Source organism: Cebus imitator, unplaced genomic scaffold (genome assembly GCF_001604975.1).
Source record: "Cebus imitator isolate Cc_AM_T3 unplaced genomic scaffold, Cebus_imitator-1.0 Scaffold119, whole genome shotgun sequence".
NCBI classification, from domain to species: Eukaryota; Metazoa; Chordata; class Mammalia; order Primates; family Cebidae; genus Cebus; species Cebus imitator.
This window is the reverse complement of record NW_016107434.1, coordinates 3465438-3485976: the sequence shown is the minus strand read 5'-3', so window position 1 is coordinate 3485976 and position 20539 is coordinate 3465438. Positions and strand designations below refer to the sequence as shown.

The 20539-nt window shown below is 37.7% G+C and overlaps 2 protein-coding genes across 2 annotated transcripts in view; one reads left to right on the top strand and one right to left on the bottom strand.

Annotated features, from left to right (window-relative positions):
• The window catches only part of FMN1 (formin 1), a 421043-nt gene that overhangs the window by 79010 nt on the left and 321494 nt on the right, over positions 1-20539 (top strand). The gene's annotated exons all lie outside the window — the stretch shown is intronic.
• On the bottom strand, positions 16022-16813 carry LOC108311896 (midkine-like). Its single transcript, XM_037742375.1, has one exon. The coding sequence runs from the start codon at positions 16746-16748 to the stop codon at positions 16323-16325; it is 426 nt and encodes a 141-aa protein (XP_037598303.1). The 5' UTR covers positions 16749-16813; the 3' UTR covers positions 16022-16322.

The window sequence follows — 20539 nt, the reverse complement described above, 5'->3', positions numbered from 1 at the left end:
TTGCAAGAATATTCATTAGAGTTTATAGGAGAAAAAAAAATATCCAAATGTGCAGTAAAAGGGTAATAGGTAAGAGTAAAAAGGTTCCATATCTTGTACATATATCTATAAAATGGGTATGTAGTCACTTAAAAGAATGACATGGATATATATGAACTACAAACAGCAATGATCAGGGAATAGAATAACACAAAACGACAACAAAAATTAGCTGCAAAACAGTATCTTGGTATCACCACATGTGTGTTCATACATCTACACATATGACAGTAGTAACCTCTGGGGTTGCCTCATGAGGTTTTCTCATTTTTGCATTATACAATTCCTTGTTGCTGGAATGTCCCTCAGTAAACATGCACTAGATGGCCAACTTTGAAAGCCTCTTTCCTCCTGGTGTGTAGAAAAAGTGCACTAGCTAACCACTCCGTAAACAGTGTGGGCACAGTTGGTAACCTAATCCTTTGACATGGAAGATGGTGATGGCCCTTGGAAAGGGTAAGAAGGAGAATAAAGTGACTGGAGTTAGCACATCTGCTGTATTTAGCAGGGTGTGCCATAATTTATAAACATAAAATATTTTTAATTGTCTATGTTTAATGTTCTTCAACGCCATAGAGCAAAAGAACAGATTCTTTCTGAGAAATGAAAAACAATTTTCATTTCACTGTGCTGCTCTCCAGGGATCACTTGGGTATGTTGTTGGAAGTAGATGTCAGAGTCCTGAATCAAACTGTGCCTTCAACTAACATTGTAACCTCAAATTGAGTCATTTAATTGCTAATCTCTCAGTTTCCCCACCTGTTAAAATTGATAATAATAATCCTTACCATCGCATTCCTGAATGAGGTGTTGCGATGCTTAATAAGATCATGTTCACAAAATGCTTTGAGCTTTTGAGATAGAAGACACAATATAAACACAAAGTCTCATTAAGATAATTATACAGCGATTTTTCATAGTTCAAGTTTACATCCAAGGCTAAACCTAGTGATGGAGGTCATTTTATGAGAGCAGAGAACAAGACTGGCTTTCAAAATCTGAAAATGAAATTTCTAACACATTTTAAAGACTAATATAGTACAAACAGTTTTTAGAATATGAAAGCTTAGTTTTGAGAGATGATTCAAAAAATGAAAAAAATTTTATAAGTTCTGTGTTTAACTGAAAACATCTTTTGTAAAACAAAGTGATCGCTTATATCCCTTGAAAGAAGAAGAAAATAAAAGCAAGCTCTTCAAGAATAGTACAGTTTTTTTTACAGAAAGTTTTGCCATCATTCATAGGGCTATAAAGTGGTGAAACCTGTCTGGCCCACTGAGTGTACGGACGGTTGACTCATTAATGCTTGTCAGAGTCTCCTCCCAGGTGCACTGTGCCAGTTGCTCTTGTGATGGAACAGGGGAGGCACATCCTCCACATGCTCTTCCCTCCCAGGTGTTCGTGAGCATCCATCATGTTTACCACAGGCTCCCCAACATTTGGCACCGTGGGTGCTTGCTACCACTATAGCCCAAGATATGGACAGTCCATTTCAGTTCCCAAGATTTGGAAGTGCCGGCACAGGAGGTCAGTAACCCCAGAGGAAGGTAAGCTTAAACACAGAAGCCCATGCTCTTGGTTGCAGGTGGGGAAAGAAGGGTGTTTGTTGAACACAGAGATGAATCTGACTAGATTATCAGAATAGAAGTTTCTCTCTACTTAGTGTTTTTAGTTTTCTAGTTTTTATGGGTTGAACTATCCTCCAGTTGTTACCTGCAGGGCTGTTGATCTCCAATTTTTTTAATTATACCATCTGAATATTTCATTCAACTATGTTGAACAAAACTAAGAATTTATGTGTCTATTTTTCTTTTTTGTAAAGGAAGTTTGAGGGCCAATTTTTCTTTATAGACATTATTTTCTTCATAAAATCTTTGGAGTATGAATGTGACTAGAAATTGTCTCAGATTTTAAAATTTCATACCATTCTTTAAAGATAGGTTAATGTAATAAAATGCTGTATCAATATCAAGAAATACTGAATCTAGATTATTTAACCAAAATAGATGAAAATATTTGTATCTAATATTTCATATGGACATTGTTTAAATCATGCTTTTTGTATTTAGTATTTAATATAGGCATTATTAGGATGTGAGAGGAAGAGATTTTCTGATTTCTTCTTTCCTACAAGAACTGTCCCTCATTCCTGTCAAACAAGTTTCACTTGATTCTTATCAACAAGTTTATACTGAAATTAGAAAAATTACCTAGGAAAAATAAATTATGTAAAAGTAGTTAATTTCAGCCTTAAGGGAGAAATTGATATTTTTTACTTTCTTATTTCTCTGTTTGCTTGTGCTCATTTGAAGCCATGATCTCCATTTTTCTGGTTTGTTCTAATCTTTTAGATGGACTTCTTAGTATGCTCCTGAGAATCTCTGTGTTTGGAGAATCGTCAACTGTTCCAACACTTCCGAGTGGACTGGATATTAAACTATAAGGAAAATTATTAATAAAACAAATTAGAAAATATCTCACTTTATAATTTCTTGGTTGGAACTAGCAATTAAAACAGAAAAAGATAGATTCCCATGGGAGATATTAGGCAATGAATTCTAAAATTTTAATTTTGCAAACTATATTTTGTGATGTATTGGCATTTCATAGAGATACATTAACATTTGTTTATATTTTCTCAATTCATGTGATGTCATCTTAGGGAAAGTCAGAAGCAGTTTTAGAAAAAGTCTGCATTCACAACACACTACATCATTATTTTGATGCTAAAGTCTTTGCAAATTCACAACAATTTTCTTTCTAGGAACATGAAAAACAGTATTATTTCTCTTCTCTATTACCGCTCCATTACCCATAACCTAAACTAGATAAAGAATAGGCATTTGAATGCAAGGTCAATTTGAATTTTATTCTTAGTTCAAACACTAAGTTGCTATATGGTCCCGTGTATGCTTCATAACCATTTTTTGTTTTAGTGGTTCTTCCTTTAAGGCGGTATTAATCTTTTTGTCCCTTCTGTCTCATCAAGAGAGTACAAAAATGTTGTTTGCCAGATGATAGCTATCTCTAGTAGATGTAGGCCAAGCACAGTTCAGAAATTAATATTTACTTATTGGAATCACAGCAAAACATTTATTAAATTTCTTATTCCACATATCTATAAATTTTGATCTCTGAAGTGAACTCCATAAGTTTATTGAAGTGCAAGGAGCAAACATTCAGCTTAATCCATAGTTGAGATTTTCCAAAAGCAATTGTTAAGGTTAAATTACTTGTGTAGGAGAAAGATGTTCAAGAACATATCCTAGTTAAATAAGAAAACACCAAGAAATGAATGCTACTACCTTGTCAATCTCTCAGCCCCTGTGTATTTCTCAGAATGCCAGTAATGAAAATGTAGCTATGATTTCGATGCTCCCCAGATTTCAAATTACTCTTAAGGAGATGCAGAATTTCTGCACTGTCTTCTTTATGGCAGGAAATTACAAATACTTTTGTTGTTATTGCCAGAGTCTGAGGGTGTATAGCTTCCAGCAGTGGCACCTGGAATTGTTTTCTCTCTCTTTTGGAGTGGGGGTTGGGGAGTCATGGTAGTTGTTGGAGGGGAGTAATTTCTACAAACTAGATCCTCCATTGTTCTTAAGCTCCCATTATATAAGTGATATACCTGGATCTGAGGCTAACTTTATTTCAAATAGGATATTTCTCAGTCTCTGCTGGATCATCCATAGCTCCTTTTAAATTTGGGTCAGTGCCACACTTAATTGGTTGTGGTAATGATAGTAACAGTGGTAGTGTTGGTGGAAACAACAGTAATAACAACCATTTACTGAGTGCTGTAAAAAGGGTTTCAAATACTTCATCTTCTTTAATCCTCAAAAAACTGTTGAAGGATCTCTGTTGTCTCCATTTTCTATATGAAGGACCTGCCCAAAGTCAGATGGATAGTAACCTTCCTGAATTCAAGGCCTATACTTTGTCCACTCTACTATATTTTTCATGAGGGGAAAAAAAAGCCATATCTAGCATTATTTGTTTTTGCAGCTTATAATCATGTTTGGGCTTCAATATGAATTTCCCCTCTACAGCTGCTTTATCACAAGCATTTTTGCTGGGAAAGGCTGGAAAGGAGTGCCAAATAATGAGCAGAAATAATTTAAGCCTGGGAGGTGTTAAAAAAAAATTTAAAAAACTTTAGACAAACTAAATTTAACAGAATTTAATCAAGCAAAGAACGATTCTTGAATCAGTCAGCCCCCAGAACAAGAATAGGTTTAGAATGACTTCCGGGCTGCCGGATGGTCGGATAACATTTATAGACAGAAAACGGAAATGAGGCATAGACACAGCTGGATTGGCTACAGCTGGCCATTTGCCTTTTTTGAGCATGGTTTGAACAGTTGGTTGCGTCTGATTTGCTGCAACTTGGCTGCTGTGATTTTCCAAGGCTTGTCCTTGGATGAAGCACAAATTCGTGTGAGCCAAGGATGCTTTAAAAGAGTTTTCCAAACTGGATGTAGAGGAAAGTAGAAAATTATGTTTCCTAGTCTGTAGGTAGACCTCAGTGAAAAAGTTAGTCTAGGGTTACATCTTGTTTCTGTATAAATGGGGATTTAAGTAACTACTCACAGGGCTGGGGAAAATCATAGCACTAGCCAAACACCAGGGACATAGTTAAAACTCAGGAATGCCTTTTTTATGGTTAGATCTCTTTTCTTTCTGGCTATACCTTTAAGGTGAGTGATTACAGCCCCCATTCACTCCAAGAAAATTTGTTAACTCAGTCTAGCCCAGAGCTACCTGAGAAACTCACTATTGTTACTATTATTGCAAGCAGGTATGTGAGAGAATCTAGTTGAAATGAATAATGATGCAAATGGATTGCTGGTTGGAGTAAAGGTGGTGGAGAACACCTCTTACTGGAAGCTGCTAAGGTCAATAAAATCATGTGACACAAGGAGTTGAGAGTCAAGCAGTAAGGTAGAAAGAGAACTTCTAAGTGGTAGTTGAAAGCCTGGCCACAAACAGCAACATGGGAGCTGAGCATAGGTTTAGGGATATGAGAGGGAGGAAGGGTGAGGAAGAACAAGTCTAGAGGAAACAGGCAAGAATTTCCAGACAATTACCTGATGCAGGTGCTGTGCACAGCTGGATTTCAGGTGCTCAGTTCATTGTGGATGGTGGGAGAATTATTTGCATGTAAAAGGCCAAGATAGGAGAGGTGGGGGAGGGTATATGTGAGGGAGGCTGGCAAGACAGCAAAATTTTGTTTTGTTTTTCTTTTTGGTGGCTTATGGATTAAATCTAGTTTTCTTAGCAAGGCTGTACACAAGAACCTTAACAACCTGAGCCTTGCCTACCTCTTCCATAAACAGCCCACATACCAGTCTGTTGAAAATATGCCATCTTCTTACACATACATTCTTTTATGTGCACGTTTCTTCTGATTCGCCTCATTAAATTTTATTCATCCTTCAAGTATTATTTCCCATGAGAAGTATCCCATTGTGACTCCTAGCCTCCCACCCTCCTTTTAGGACAGCCTTAGGCAGCTCTGCTCTTTATTTCCTTAGTACTGTCCTTTTAACACTTAAATTACAAGAATGTATTTAGTTCTTTATTTTTCCCATGGGAGACTCGACTCCTTTCAAAGGCAAGGCCTTGTCTTAGTTATCTTCTATCATATGATTTGGTGCCTGGAATAGTGGGTGCTTAATCAGCATTTTGACTGATTGATAGATGAAGTCATGAGGACTGTGTACAATCAATACATGGATCATATATTGCATGAAGGATCAGTGCAGGTCAGTTTATCTTCTGAGGACTGCTCAGCCACTAGACCCCTAAACTTTTCAGCACCTGGCTGGTCAGTAACTGTAGAGATGTTTGCATCTTTTCAAACATGGATAGATAAAATAAGGGAGGGGAAAAATGGTCAATTTCCAGAAGTCAAAGATCTTACATTTTATCAACTAAAATAGGATTATTTTTATTCTTTAAATTGTAGTTCTTTTGTTGTTTTTGGGCATTTGGGTGATGCTGCCTGTCAGGTGATGAGAAATGCAGACTTTATAGTTTAGGAGACATTACAGCAGCCATGACTCTTTATTTACCCACAGGCTGTCTCCAAAGAAAGGTATATTGTTGGTCATGTGGCAAGGGAAGGAAACCCTAAGTGCTTTTGCATGAGACAAGGAGAGACTTGCATTTGCGTGGTGTTCTTGTGGTGTACACAAACAAGCGGCTGGGTGATTCAAATGATTGGATCAACAATGACTTGTTTCTGAAAAGGAAGAGATGTGACAGACTGGCTTCCGGAATCCAGTGACCGCACATTACATGTTCAACACTTATGAAAATTCCTCACAAAATGTTCAGATTTTCATGATTTCTGTGTATTAATGTTTGGGTCTAAATATTTGGGAAGCCAGGGATCAATTAGTTCTTCTTATGTCACTGTCCTGAAGTTAGGCTCTTAGGATGCTATACTTCGAGTCCTGAGCTGCTTGATTCCTCCTCCTTGGACAAGCAAGGACTTGTAGAAATAATACTCCATAGGCCTGGACTACAAGGCCATGTGTGGTACTTCCTGTCCATTCTTGCAGAGCATTCAGTTATGAAGGGCAGGCACCAGCGGTAGTGTCCTTTGGGATCTTGAGGAGAGAACAGGCTCAGAGGGAAACCAGGCTGACATTCTGAACAGAGCCACTCCAAGAGAAGATGTTCAGGTAGGAAACCAGCTTACAAGACCTTGGAGAACTGCCAAGGGGAGGAGGCTTGACTTGGACCTTAGGGAGTTTAGCCTAGAGCAATTCCTGAGCTAAGGAGCCAGTAGGTGGCTATGTACCTGGTTTCCCAGGCTTGTGGGTGAAAACATAGTAAGTCTGATTAAAGGAACAGTAGAAGCAGTTTTCAGTCAGGGTTTCATTGTTAGAGAAGTCTCTGTTTTGAAGTGTGCTGGTACCTCAGGGGCCTCAACTATAAGTCAGTCTGGAAGGAATCACAGCTGAAGGAACTGACATGGCCATGGAAGCTGGCTCCCAGATAGAACACCAGATCCCCAGTGCACAGTGTTCAATGGGATTGGTAGAGCTGTGTTTGATTGTGGCTGGTATTATTATCCAAGGGGCCCCTGTCTAGAAGCGGGACAAGTAACAGAAGGTGGCTGGTGGTACTATTTAAATTGGGGTGTGGGGTGGGCTGTAACGGAAGGTGCCTCTGTATACTGACACTGGATGATTTTTGTGTTTTCTGTAGGAGTGCAGGTATTGACTAAAGGTGGAGGAGTAGGGTCATATTTCATGGAGGAGCAAACTGGAAAAAAGAGGCTGCATAATTGTCTATATCGTACCCTGTGTTATCTATGTTACATAAAGAAACAATATAGGACAGCAACAAAAATTGTGTATAGAAAGAAAGGCTAGTATGAAATCTACTGAACTATTAATTGAAAAAATAAGAGGCTTATGTAGTTTAAAACAGTTAATTCAAAATTTGTAGTGGACCTACGTTAAAAAAATACGTGGAAATACTCATTCTGTTTAATTCCTCCGTTGAAGTTGATTGAATTCATGTCAAGGAACCCACTGACCTTTAGAGAAGACTATGTCAGAAAGTGAGTAATCCACTAACAAATGATCATATAGTACACAGGTCAAACTTTAGCTACAAAGCATCCAAATAACACCAATAAATGTTGACATTTGAAGCAGCATATTGAGAGGTAGATATGCCTTGAGGGTTTTAAACACTTTGGTTGTACTTTTGTTCTTTTGTTGCGCCACCCTGAGTCATTGTGAATAGAATAGAGAAGACACTCTATTGTCAAAACGCCTAACAGCAAGGTTCTCTTAGACTTTCCCTGCCTTCCCCTTTGTCCCAGTACACCAGCACTGCCTAGGGCACCGTAACCTGGAGGCTAAACCTTTCTCACCATAAAAACCCAGTCCTGTAGGTCTTGGCATTTGTATGACTCTGCTCTAAATGCCCTTCATTTCTTCCCATCTACCCACACCACTTCCTAGCAACCCATGTTTCTCATGTGAGCTCTACGAGAACAGGGACAGTATCCTGAACTTCTGTTGACTGAGCAGCAGTGACGGTTACCACAGACTTGACAAGTAACTGGTGAAAAAATACACTAAATGTACAAATAGAATATAGGCCAGCCAGTTAATGAGCTGGAGTTTTTGTAACCACCTTCTTGCCTCTAATATCTTTGGAGTGTTTTTATGATAGAGTTTAAACTAAGCACTAGTGCCTGACATTCTTTGTTGTAGGTATCCAATGCTCTTAGGTTAGGCATCTCTAGGGAACCTTTATATTTTATAGGATAGTTGTGCTTACCACTTGTTTAATGGAGCAGTAACAGTTCCTCTTTGTTTAGTTGAAAGGATTATGTAAGAAAATTAGTACAGGAGACAAAAAGAGCAACGGAAATCTTCCATAATCCATCCACGTCAACTCTTTTCTTAGAGACAGGTGTTTTTAAATAACAAAGGTCCGTCTGCTTTATATTTTATATACTGCCACCTAATATTATTTCAAATTTTTTATGTTTATATACTGTCTCATTAATTATAGCTTTATAATTTTAAGGGATAATATTTTATCATGTAGATAACCATAGTACTAAATTCATAGACTTTTAAATTGTTTCCAAGGTGAAACTAATAAAAAATACTGTGGTTAAAATCTTTATTTGTATAGCTTTTGGTTTTCATAGAAATAAGTTATAAAATAACTTATAAGTTATAAAAAGATACAAATATTTTGTTAACACTACATTTTTTTCCAAAAAAATTACAGTAAAATGTGATATAACCAATTCATATAAAATAGTAACAGTCTTTTTAAAAACAGCTTTATTAAGATATAATACACATACTACATGATTTACCCATTTAAAATGTATAATTCAGTGGTTTCTATTATATTCACAGAGTTGTGCAACCATCATTAAAATCAATTTTATAACATTTTCATCGCCTCCCTAAACCCCATACTCATTAGTGGTCACTCACTATTTTCCCACAATCACCCCCAGCCCAAGTAACCACTGATCTTCTTTCTGTCTCTGTAGATTTGCCTATTCTGGAAATTTCATATAAATGGTATTATGCAATATTGGGGTCTTTGTGACTGGCCTCATCTACTTAGCATAATGCTTTCAAGATTTATCTTTTTTATAGACAAAAGATATCCTGTTGTATGGAGATAGCACATTTTGTTTATCTACTCATAAGTAGATGAACATTTGGGTCATTTCCACCTTTTGGCTACTATGCATAATGCTATGAACATTTGTGTACAGGTTTTTGTGTGGACATGTGTTTTTATTTTTCTTGGATATATTTCTAGAAGTGCAATTGCTGATTTGTGTTATTATTCTTGATTTAACCTTTTGAGGAAATGCCGGACTGTTTTCTGGAGCTGCTGTACCATTTTAAGCACCCACCAATAATCTTATGAGAGTCCCAACTTCTTCACAGCCTCATGAATACTTGTTGCTATCCGCCTTTTTAATTATAGTCATCCAAGTGAGGTGGTATCCCACTGAGGTTTTGATTTGCATTTCAAAGTCTCCTTTAAGATTTTTTATTTTTTAAATTACTTGTGTAGAGTTGAAAGCATTTTACAATGTAAATTTAAAAAATCAATGTAATTTACAGAGGGCATATGCAATGCACCATGGAAAATACACAGAAATGAATCATCTCATATATTGTGAAGGAAATGAAAATATGCCATCAGAAATTAATGTAAGGTCAGGAATAGCATACCATAAAAATGTAAAACTAACATTTGAATGGCAGTTTATAATTGGATAGCACTTATTCACATGTGTTAACTCATTTACATAGAATAATTATCTTAATTGCTATACAAAGGCATCTTGAAAAATGTAAAGGAATTGTTTTTAGAACTTCTTTAAAGTTAATAAAAATATACTACATTCCAAGACATTAAACATTGCTTTAATGTGGAAATATTTCAATGGATTAAAAGTGCTGACAAATTGTCCTTATCTTGGTTTTAATAACAAAGAGAAAATGGCTTAAGGAATAGCAAAATAATTTTAAAAAGAGAAGAGTCAATATGAGGGCCAGGGGGACATGTTTTACTGATGTTATTTGAGAGGCATGACAGAATAGCTCTTTTCAAAAAGTGCTCTCCTTCGTTAATACAGAATTTAACCTTTTTATTACGCAACTATTAAATGGCCATTATAGAAAAACGTAGATTTATAAGGACAGAAAAAAAACCTTCTATTATCACCACTCATAGAAAAATTACTGTTAAAATTTACATTGATTTCCAATCTTTTTACTATACTTTAAAAAATTTCCTGAACTTAATACATAACCTTTTGGTTCAACATGTTGTAAGCATTTCCTTTTTTAAAAAACTTTTCATAAATATTGTTTTAATTATTGTGAACAATTCTGCAAAGAGAATAGACCATCTATCTGTTATTTGCCTAATTCTGGACACTTTATTTGCTTATGCTTTTCAGTGTTTTAATAATCTGACAGGTATTTTTGCATAGAGTGTTTACATTTTAGAGAATTTGTTTATGGTAGATTCCTAGAAGAAGTGTTACATTGTCACAAGTATGACAGTTATCTGCCTTTTAACATTTATTATCAAATTGTTTCTCCAAATTTTATTCAATATCTTTTTGCCTGAAGAGCATTCATGCACTTACCCATTTACTTATTCAATAAATACTTAATGGGAACTTGATATGTCCAGGTGCTAGGTGAAGTGCTGGCGCTAACTTAAAACATAATGAACACTAAGCTTTTAGAGCAGACTGCCAATTTTCTTACTCTGTTAGCAACATTGCATTTTGCTTTTTTGTTTTGTTTTGAGACAGAATCTCCCTTGGTCGCCAGGCTGGAGTGCCGTGGCTCCATTTTGGCCCACTGCCACCTCCCCATCCCAGGTTCAAGAGATTTTCCTGCCTCAGCCTCCTGAGTAGCTGGGGCTACAGACATGCACCACCATGTCCAGCTAATTTTTGTATTTTTAGTAGAGTTGGAATTTCATCATGTTGGCCATGATGGTCCCCATCTCTTGACCTCATTATCTGCCCGCCTCAGCCTCCCAAAGTGCTGGGATCACAGGCATGAATGGTAGTACCCGGCCAGCGTTGCATATTTTTAAGTTTTTAGACTTTCTGATTTATAGGGAAATGTTGTTCTTTTAGCTTGAATTTCTTTTCTTTTATTTTTTTTTAACTTTCATTTTAGATTTGGGAATACATGTAAAGATTTGTTTCATAGGTAAACATGTGTCATGGGAGTTTGTCTTATATATTATTTCATCACCCGGGTATTAAGCCCAGTATCTAATAGTAATTGTTTCTGTTTCTCTCCCTCCCCTCATCCTCTCTCATTAAGTATATCCCAGTATTTGTTGTTTCCTTCTTTGTCTTCTTACCATTTAGCTCTTGCTTATAAGTGACAACATGGCAGTATTTGGTTTTTTGTTCCTTCATAGCTCCATCCATGTTCCCACACAAGACATGATTTCATTTTTTATGGCTGCATAGTATTCCATTGTGTATATGTACCACATTTTCTTTACCCAGCCTTGTCATCAATGGACATTAGGTTGAGTCCATGTTTTTGCTATTGTGAGTAGTGCTTGCATGTCTTTTTAGCTTGCAATTATTTTAGCTATTACTAGTGGTGTTTAAAATTTTCCCATACTCATTGGTTTATTCTTATATTCCCTTTGTCCATTTATCTGTTAATGTTCTGACAAAAATAAGGGAACTATAATGGATTTGTATGTTGTTTTTGTAAAGGAAGCTCAAAAACCTTACTTTCATGGTAGAACAAAGACATTTATTAATTTAATAAAATATTTTCATTTGTTACTAAACCAAATATCCACCTTTGTCTTTAAGAGTCTAGAACACTCTAAACCAAGTATGGATTATGCCTTCCTTGCCTTTGGGAGAAGAAATAGGTTATAAATGGTAAAGTTATGACAAGTTTATTAGGTTGTTTAGTTTATACTTGGGCTAATTGTAGGCATGGAGACATTTTTAGTATCAGACTGGATAACTCCTTCTCTGTCCTGAGAACTGATTGATCATCTGAAGGATTCATACTGGGCGGCAGAGTGGTAATCAATATTGTAGGCTGAGGTCACTGACAGAGGCCAAAGACAATAATGTGTGAAATTTAGGATGAATTGCTTTTTGGTTTTTGTCTGGATTTACTAAGACAGGGGAGTTGTTTGGGTAAATGTTGCCTTTCTAAGGTCTCTTTGAAGTGACCATCTAATGAATCAAGGAAAAGGCAGTTAAATCCCTCTTGGTGAGAACATCAAAAGAGGAATAGGATATAGTTACACATCAGGAGCCAAGGGCTATCAGTTGACCTTTCTTAAGAGTGGGGAGAGGAATTTGAATGATTGGGTAGTTTTTATTATATAATGGCCTTTTTTTTTCATCCTTTCACTTTCTTTTTTTTTCTCCCCAATTTCAATTTCTCCAGGCCTCTCGTTGCTTACTAGCAGAGTTAGAGAATTATGTCATCTACCTTGTGGTCTCATAATTTAAGCTGTTTTTTCTTGGAAGGCAAGGAGAGTAAAATAATACCATTGAATGTATTTCCTTTTCTTGTATGCCATTATCACCTCTCCTTACTCAAGGGAATAAGAGACATGTAGATAGAGGATTCATACCCACTGATTGTTGCAGCATGTCCTTTAGTTATATGTGCTTTTCCCCCTCCATCAAAACTTTCACCAAAGCATCAGCTATTTAGTTGGCTGATTGAGTTTTATATCTCTTCTGTTGCCTTGTTAAGCCAATGAAGATGCTTGTAAGAACTGCCAATTGAGCAGGCAAGAAAACAGAGGGCTTAGTCAAAGGTGACAAAAACATGACATACACCCTCCACCATCATCCCTCCTGTGCCAGGGAAGGCATTGCTCTCTCAGACAAATCAGGAGACTCTTACTGGACATGAATCTGGCAAAGAATCCTTGCCAGTGTTGCATTCTATCCCCTCACTGCCAATAACATGCATCCAAAGTGAAACCTTTGTTATTTTCTCGATAGATTTGCAAACACTCTTCTGGGGCTTCCAGAGTTAACTGTAATAAATAAGGGGCCAACATGAAAAATCCAAAATATACTAGCGTTTCCATTTTATTTGTCTTAAAAGAGGGATCATTATAGTGCCATCTATATACAGAAGAAAACCAGATCTGATATCTTGCATTGCTAGAGTTGATTTTGAGACTCATTCATTAGTTAGTTTTCAGGTAAGGATAGGTGCAATGGGTAAAATATTTGAGAGCATGTTGGTGAAGAGACAGTGAGAAGAAGGCCTTTCTGCTGGAAGAATATTTGAACATGTACTTGAACTTCAGTGATGTGAAGCAATCAGCCATGTAACAGTCTGGGGAACAGAGTCTTAGCCAAGACAACACCAGCGTAAATGCCAAAGGCAGGAATGAAAAGGTTGGCATGATCACAGAACAGCAAGAAGGTGAGGGTGGCTGGAACAAAGTAAGGGAGAGGTTAGGAGGTGGAGAGAAAGAAATATGCAGGGAATCAGGTCCAGTGATGTTGTTTAAGGTCAGGGATTTGCATTTTATTTTAACTGTGATGGGCAGCCACTGGAGGATTTTGATCTGAGGAATGGTGTGACATTTTTGAAAGATCGTTTGCATGTTTTGTGGAGCATATTGTGTCTAGGCAGGAGTAGAAGGAAGAAGAGCTAGGAGATTTTTTCCAGTTGCCCAGATGAGAGTGGATAGTGGCTTTGACTGAGGTGGTAATGATGTGTGAAGTGGTCAGATCTGGGATATTGTGTGGTGGTAGAGCAAATAGGTCTTCCTTATAAAATTTAGGCAGAATGTGAGGGAAAGAGAGGGCTCAAGGATGAAGCAGATTTTAATCTTAGAAACTGAGTGTCATTTACTTAGGTGGGAAAGACTGGGGGAAGAACAAAGTTAGAAGGAAGATAAAGAGTTTGGAATGAATATTATCCAAGCAATAAGTAGTTGGGTGCCTGTATAAGATAGAATGAGAGCTTATGGGTAGATATATTAATTTGGAAGTCACTAGAGCTGAGATGATATTTAAAACTGAGACTGAATGAGATGTCAGATGGAGTGAATGAAGATGGAGAAGAGAGGATTTTGCACATATCTTTGGGGTGCTGCAACATTTAGAGCAGTGCTTCTCAACTAGGGGCAATTTCAGAGAGATTTTTCAGTTGGCCAAGGGACTGGGGAGGGGATGCTACTATTACCTAATGAGTAGAGGTCAGGGATGCAGCTAAACATCCTGTTATACAACGCAAAATACATCGTCCCACAGAGAAGAGTTATCTGGCCCAAGATAGTGGTGGTGCTGAGATTAAGAACACTGATTTAAAAGGATGAGGAGCCAGCAAGGCAACTGAAGAGTGAACAGTGAACCAGAAGAACTAGGAGAGTCTGTTTTCTGGAAAGGAATTTCAACAAAAAAGTATGCATTCAACCCTGCTGGATGCTACTGAGAAGTTCCATGAGATAATGAAAACTTTGAATAGGTTTGTATACTACTGTAGAATCATGTACACGTGAAAGAAAGTTGACTTAAAAAAAAAAAAGCCATAGAGATAAGGCCAAACGAAACTTTGATATTCTCATTGCTTAGTGGTGTGTGTGTGTGTGTGTGTGTGTGTGTGTGTGTGTGTGTAGCACTGATTCTGGTTAGCTGTAATCAAAACAGGAATTTATTTATAGAACATTATGGTATGTTATAAAGCAAGGAAAAATTGAATAGCAATAATGGGCCAGGTGGCAACCAGAAAGAACAGAATCCCATAAGCAAAAGTTCCTGGATATTTTCTGCCATTTATAAGACTCAGATCCAATGACTCCAGCTCAGGTTGAGACATGGCTGCTCAGAGCCTCCCCTTATGTATGGGATAGACAGCCATTCTAAGGGGTACCTTCCAGCTTTTACCCCTTCATTCTATACATCCAAATAGCAGCAGACTCAGCTCTACCAAGCAAAGCTGCAAACCTTTCCCTTCTAACAGGAGACAGTGCAAGCTCAGACAGTAATTAGATCTGGAAGTGATGCCGTAAGGCACCCTGTTCTTTGAGTCTTTGCTGAATAGTTTTTTTTTTTCTTGTCCTATTACAACATTTTGTAACTTATGAATCAATGGATACTTTTATTGTAATTAATATATCCTAGTAATGAGACCAAAAAAACTGAATAGAAGGAAAAGTAGATAATATTTATTGAAAAAGAAAACAAGAAGAATTATTTAATCTTTAGATATCCCAACAGTATGTAAGAAAACACAAGTTTAATCAAGATTACCTATTTTCCCACTTGATCTCAAAGCCATATAGTCTGTAAATCTTTGACCCAGTCATTACCCGTTTCAAGTCATCCTTGCCTTTAGGCAGCATTTCAGTTGGTCTGGGTTCTTTGGGGAAAACAATCCTTTGTTTCTGAGAGGTCTGAACCTTTGACAGTCCATCTAGATAATATTATGAGAGTCTTCTGCTAACTTGTCCTCTAGATTCCTCTGATTCCACAATCCTATTGCAACCCCTAACTTTTTATTCTGTTTGTTGTTGTTTCTTGGTAGGAGGATCTCAAAGTAGCCCAAGGAAAAGTCTGTTTCTAATTCCGAGGGATGACTCCTTCTCCCCAGTTCTGACCAGTAGGAACATAGCTCCATTTAGTAATGAAACATGCAGAACACAGAGAGCACCTGGCTTAGAATCATTACAGTCAGGAAAATAAAAAGTTTAATATTAACCCTTTGGTTGCTCATCCCCTCTTTGCAGACAGTGAGAGAGACTGCATCAGGCCAGAACATGTGCTATGCAGTGGGACAGCTCCACAGCTTGCAAAGTGCCACATCCTAGGGCATCTCCACCACCTCTCTGAGAGCTCTTGGAGACAGTCATTCCACCTTTTGCGTATCACAGAAATCACCACCAGTTAGAGTCATCTTTTTACCTTTTTTTTTGGGGGGGGGTAGGGGGAAATTCAGTTTATTTAATGTGTTTCTTAGTAATGGAATCGTGGGGAAGAACAAAGTGGGCTCTGGGACTCACATTGCTTTGGGGAAGGCTCAGGATTCCCAGAATCCCTTGTCCCTCCTCACTTTGGGCACTTAGGGGTGGGGCTGGGGAGTGAAAGGGGCAAGGCAGGGCATGATTGATTAAAGCTAACAAGCAGACAGAAGGCACTGGCGGGTCATATCTCAGGCCAGGGAGAGGAAGGGCGTGGGCCAGGCCCCAGGTAACACAAGGGGCTCCTCGGAATCCAGGCTTGGCCTCTAGTCCTTTCCCTTCCCTTTCTTGGCTTTGGCCTTGGCTTTGGTCTTGGGGGTGCAGGGCTTGGTCACGCGGATGGTCTCCTGGCACTGGTTATTGTAGCGCGCCTTCTTCAGGGTGCCCTGGCGGACTTTGGTGCCGGTACCCCCATCACATGCACCCCAGTTCACAAACTTGTACTTGCAGTCGGCTCCAAACTCCTCCTTCCAGTTGCAGGGAATCCTGCACCGGATGCGCTGGGTCTGGGCCCCGCAGCTGCCCTCGCGGAAACCCACGCCGCAATCCTTGCTGCTGGGGGTGCAGGCCCACTCCTCCGAGCACTCTATCCCCGGGCCGTCCTTCTTCACCTTGTCTTTCTTTTTGGCCACCGCGGAGGTGAGCGCCAACAGAGCAAGGAGAGAGAGGAGGAGGAAGCCTCGGTGCTGCATGCTGGGGCGGCCGTGCGCTGGCTCGCTCGCTGCTTGCGTTGCTTCGTTCCCTCCCGCGCCAGGCCTCTACCTTTTCTTTTAATGGTGCAAATATTAAGACTCAAATTAGCGTTGTTTTTAACATAGAAATGATATTTTTTCATTTCTGCAAAGCAAATAGTGTCAAATCACTTTTGCAAAGTAATACCTTTACAAACAAATTATCTCATTTTTCTTTTATATTTTTCTTTTTCGGTTAATTCACACTATCCCTCCTCCATGGAAATTTACAAAACTACTTTAGAATTACATTAGGTGGAAGACATTGCTTCAGGAATATATATATATATATTACCACATCCCTAGTAATTTTATTTTCATTTCCTTTAGCTGATTCAGTTCTCAGTGGCCGGAGCTGTCTTAGGTCCATCTCATGTTTCAGTTGTGCTGAGTCCTCTGATGTATCATTTTCCCCAACCACATACCAGGGTGGTTGTGGCTTTCCCTAGGAACTTCCTGCATCTCTATCATTAATATATATAATTGTCATTTCAAGTAAAAAAGAAAATAAATTATTCAATGCCTCTATTCCTTAGCAACAAGTCACTGTTGTGACTCATACTATCATTTTAAATTATAAATTGCGAAAATTTGGCAAGAAAGTCCACTTACATATTTGTAAGTAAAATTTAAGCCCAAAGTAAAAACATGACTCCTGAAATATTTGTCAGCACCACATAGTTCAGTCTAATGCTCTTTGTTGTTCTGAAGCCATTATTGACAAATTTATGCTGCTTATCATTTCTTAGCAATATGAGTCTCAAAAGTTTCTATTTTATCATTGGTGAAGTCATTTTAGGGAATGTTTATCATGAATTTGACTGTATTGATAAGTTTTTTTTTTAGTTGACAAATATATGATGTACTCTATTGTTAGTGTAGATTTTGTTCACTTTATGGTTCAGTTCCTTCCTGAAAATTTTGCTGATGAAGTTAATATTCTGTTAGTAAATTGATTTCTCTACTGACATGCATTTTAAATTGGAGCTATATTTTCTGGTAGGATAATAACCCCAAGGTGTGGTAAAATCACATTTGAGATACCATCTCATGCCAGCTAGAATGGCAATCATTAAAAAGCCAGGAAACAACAGATGCCAGGGAGGATGTGGAGAAGTAAGAATGCTTTTACACTGTTGGTGGGAGTGTAAATTAGTTCAACTATTGTGGAGGACAATGTGGCGATTCCTCAAGGACCTAGAACCAGAAATACCATTTGACCCAGCAATCCAATTACTAGATATGTACCGAAAGGATTATAAATCACTCAGCTATATGGACACATGTGCAGGTATGTTTATTGCAGCACTGTTCACAATAACAAAGACTTGGAACCAACCCAAATGCCCATCAGTGATAGATTAGACAAAGAAGATGTGGCCCATATATACCATGTAATACTGTGCAGCCATAAAAAAGGATGAGTTCATGTCCTTTGCAGGGACGTGGATGAAGCTGGAAACTATCATTCTCAGCAAAGTAACACAGGAACAGAAAACCAACACTGAATGTTTTCACTCATAAGTGGGAGTTGAACAATGAGAACACTTTGGACACAGGAAGGGGAACATCACACACTGGCGCCTGTCAGGGGGTGGGAGAGTAGAGGTGGGATAGCATTAGGAAAAATACCTAAAGTCAATGACAAATTGATGGGTGCAGCAAACCACCATGGCACATGTATACCTATGCAACAAACCTGCATGTTCTGCACGTCTTCCAGAACTTAAAGTATAATAATAATAATAAACCTGAAATTGCAGTAATTACCTCAGGGGGAAGAAAAAGGCCGTTTTCAGATAGCAATAAGGTGCTGAAAGCAAGTTCCTAAATTAAAGATTATTTGGGTTAATTTTAAGTTTGACCAAATAGATTCAAGGTGTAATAGAATAGAAACCATGATAACTTAGCTGAACAAAGCATTTAGAAATACCCTGACTTCTCAAATACCCTTCTGCATGAAAAAATGAAGCTCTTTTTGGTAGATTAGCATTTTTGTTTTTCTCTTTTGGCATATTTTAGTTTGAAGAGAGAATGAGAAACAACATTTCAAATATTTCATAATGGATAAAATAAAATTTGAGAATATATTTGTTGAACCATTCCTTGGAAATTGAAAGTGAATCCTTTGCAGAAATCGGTCTCTGTTTCATTCTTTTTGCCTTCTACAGTATCTAATTCAGCACTGAGCAGACAGTAATAATTCTAACAGCAAGTGTTTTTGTAGTGCTGATAGGTGCCATGTACTGCTCTGAGTCCATTGTATATATCAACTCTTTAATCTTTGCTGTAACTCCAGAAGGTGAGAAACATTATTTTCCCCTTTCACAGAGGAGACTGGGACATAGAGAGATTAAGTAAGGTCTCTTGGCTAGTAAGAGGCTGGAGCTGAGATTTAAAACAAAACTGTTCTGCTATAGAGTCCATGCTAAGCTCAACAGTAAGTGTTCGTTCGGAGTGATAGAAAAAGAGTAGAGCTTATTACCTGAAAAACCTGGACATTCTTTATATAAAACTATTCATATAATGTATATCTAATTCATTCAACAAATATTATTATACATCCAGTGAACACAGGCACTATGTCAGATGCTGGAGTGCCTGGTACTAGAGAAGGCAAGTAACGTTCTTTCCCCTATTAAGCCTTTTCCTGGATCCTACAAATAAAAAGTAAATAAAGACATTCTATGGAGGAATAACTAGATTGCCGTAAAAATAACCACTGGAGACATCTATTTTAAACAGGAAGGCCTAATTAGTTCCCTGGTTTAAAAAATTGGTAAAAGTATACTTCTTTATACCAAACACCCACATAAGAAAGTTTTATTATACAGTTTCATCTACTGGAAATGAAATAGAATCATTGTCAGTCAATATTTCCATGCTGTCTCCAACTTTAGGAGGTTTATGAAAGGCGTAAAAAGCAGAAAGGCATCATTTCCTTTGGGTTTGCTCATGGGTCACACCTCACGAGGCAAACTCCTTGGGCTTTTCCTGTAATTGTGGTCTCCATAATACCAAACATCATTTAAATTTATGGTGGAATCTCCTTGTCAAGAAGGGGGAGAAGACAGAAAGAAGGAGGGAGAGAGGAAAACAAGAAAAGAATGAGGAAGGATGGAGAGAAGAAATCTGGTCTTTTAGGGGTGACTTAAGACTGGATTCACCTTCTATCTGATGACATTAGCTTTCATTTACTTAAATGTAGTTTTATGAGAATAATCCATCTTTGGAGTTTAAAAGAGAAATTTCATCTTTTTTATTTGTATTTAATTTTTATCTGCTCCCTAATGTTTTACTCCTCTATTTACATCCCCTCCTTACCTAGCACATCTTCTCATTTCTCTGACAGCTCCTTCTTTCATTGAAAATTAAGGGAAAAATTATGTCTTTGAATTGGAGTATAAATTTTTCTGGAACTTGCTCAGTAATACAAAGACACATATAGGGAAAACTCTATATATGTGTATATATATATATGTCTATATACCCTGATATAGGGAAAACTCTCTGAAGACTCGGTTTCATGGTAAAGCAGATACACATAAAATAAATTAACACGTAACAGAGTATAACATGATAGAGTATCATACATGTACATAGTACCCCAAAAATATCAGAAAATGGAAGATCAGCTTAGTCTTGAAGACACAAGTAAACTTGGTAGAGGAGCTGAAATCGAAGGAAGGTCCTGAAGGATGGGGAGCACTTGTCTTTCAGGTATAGGTATACAGTCAGTCCAGATGAAGAGG

Excerpts from the sequence above, each read along its gene's own strand:
- LOC108311896 (XM_037742375.1), bottom strand. The coding sequence starts at position 16,748 with ATGCAGCACCGAGGCTTCCTCCTCCTCTCTCTCCTTGCTCTGTTGGCG.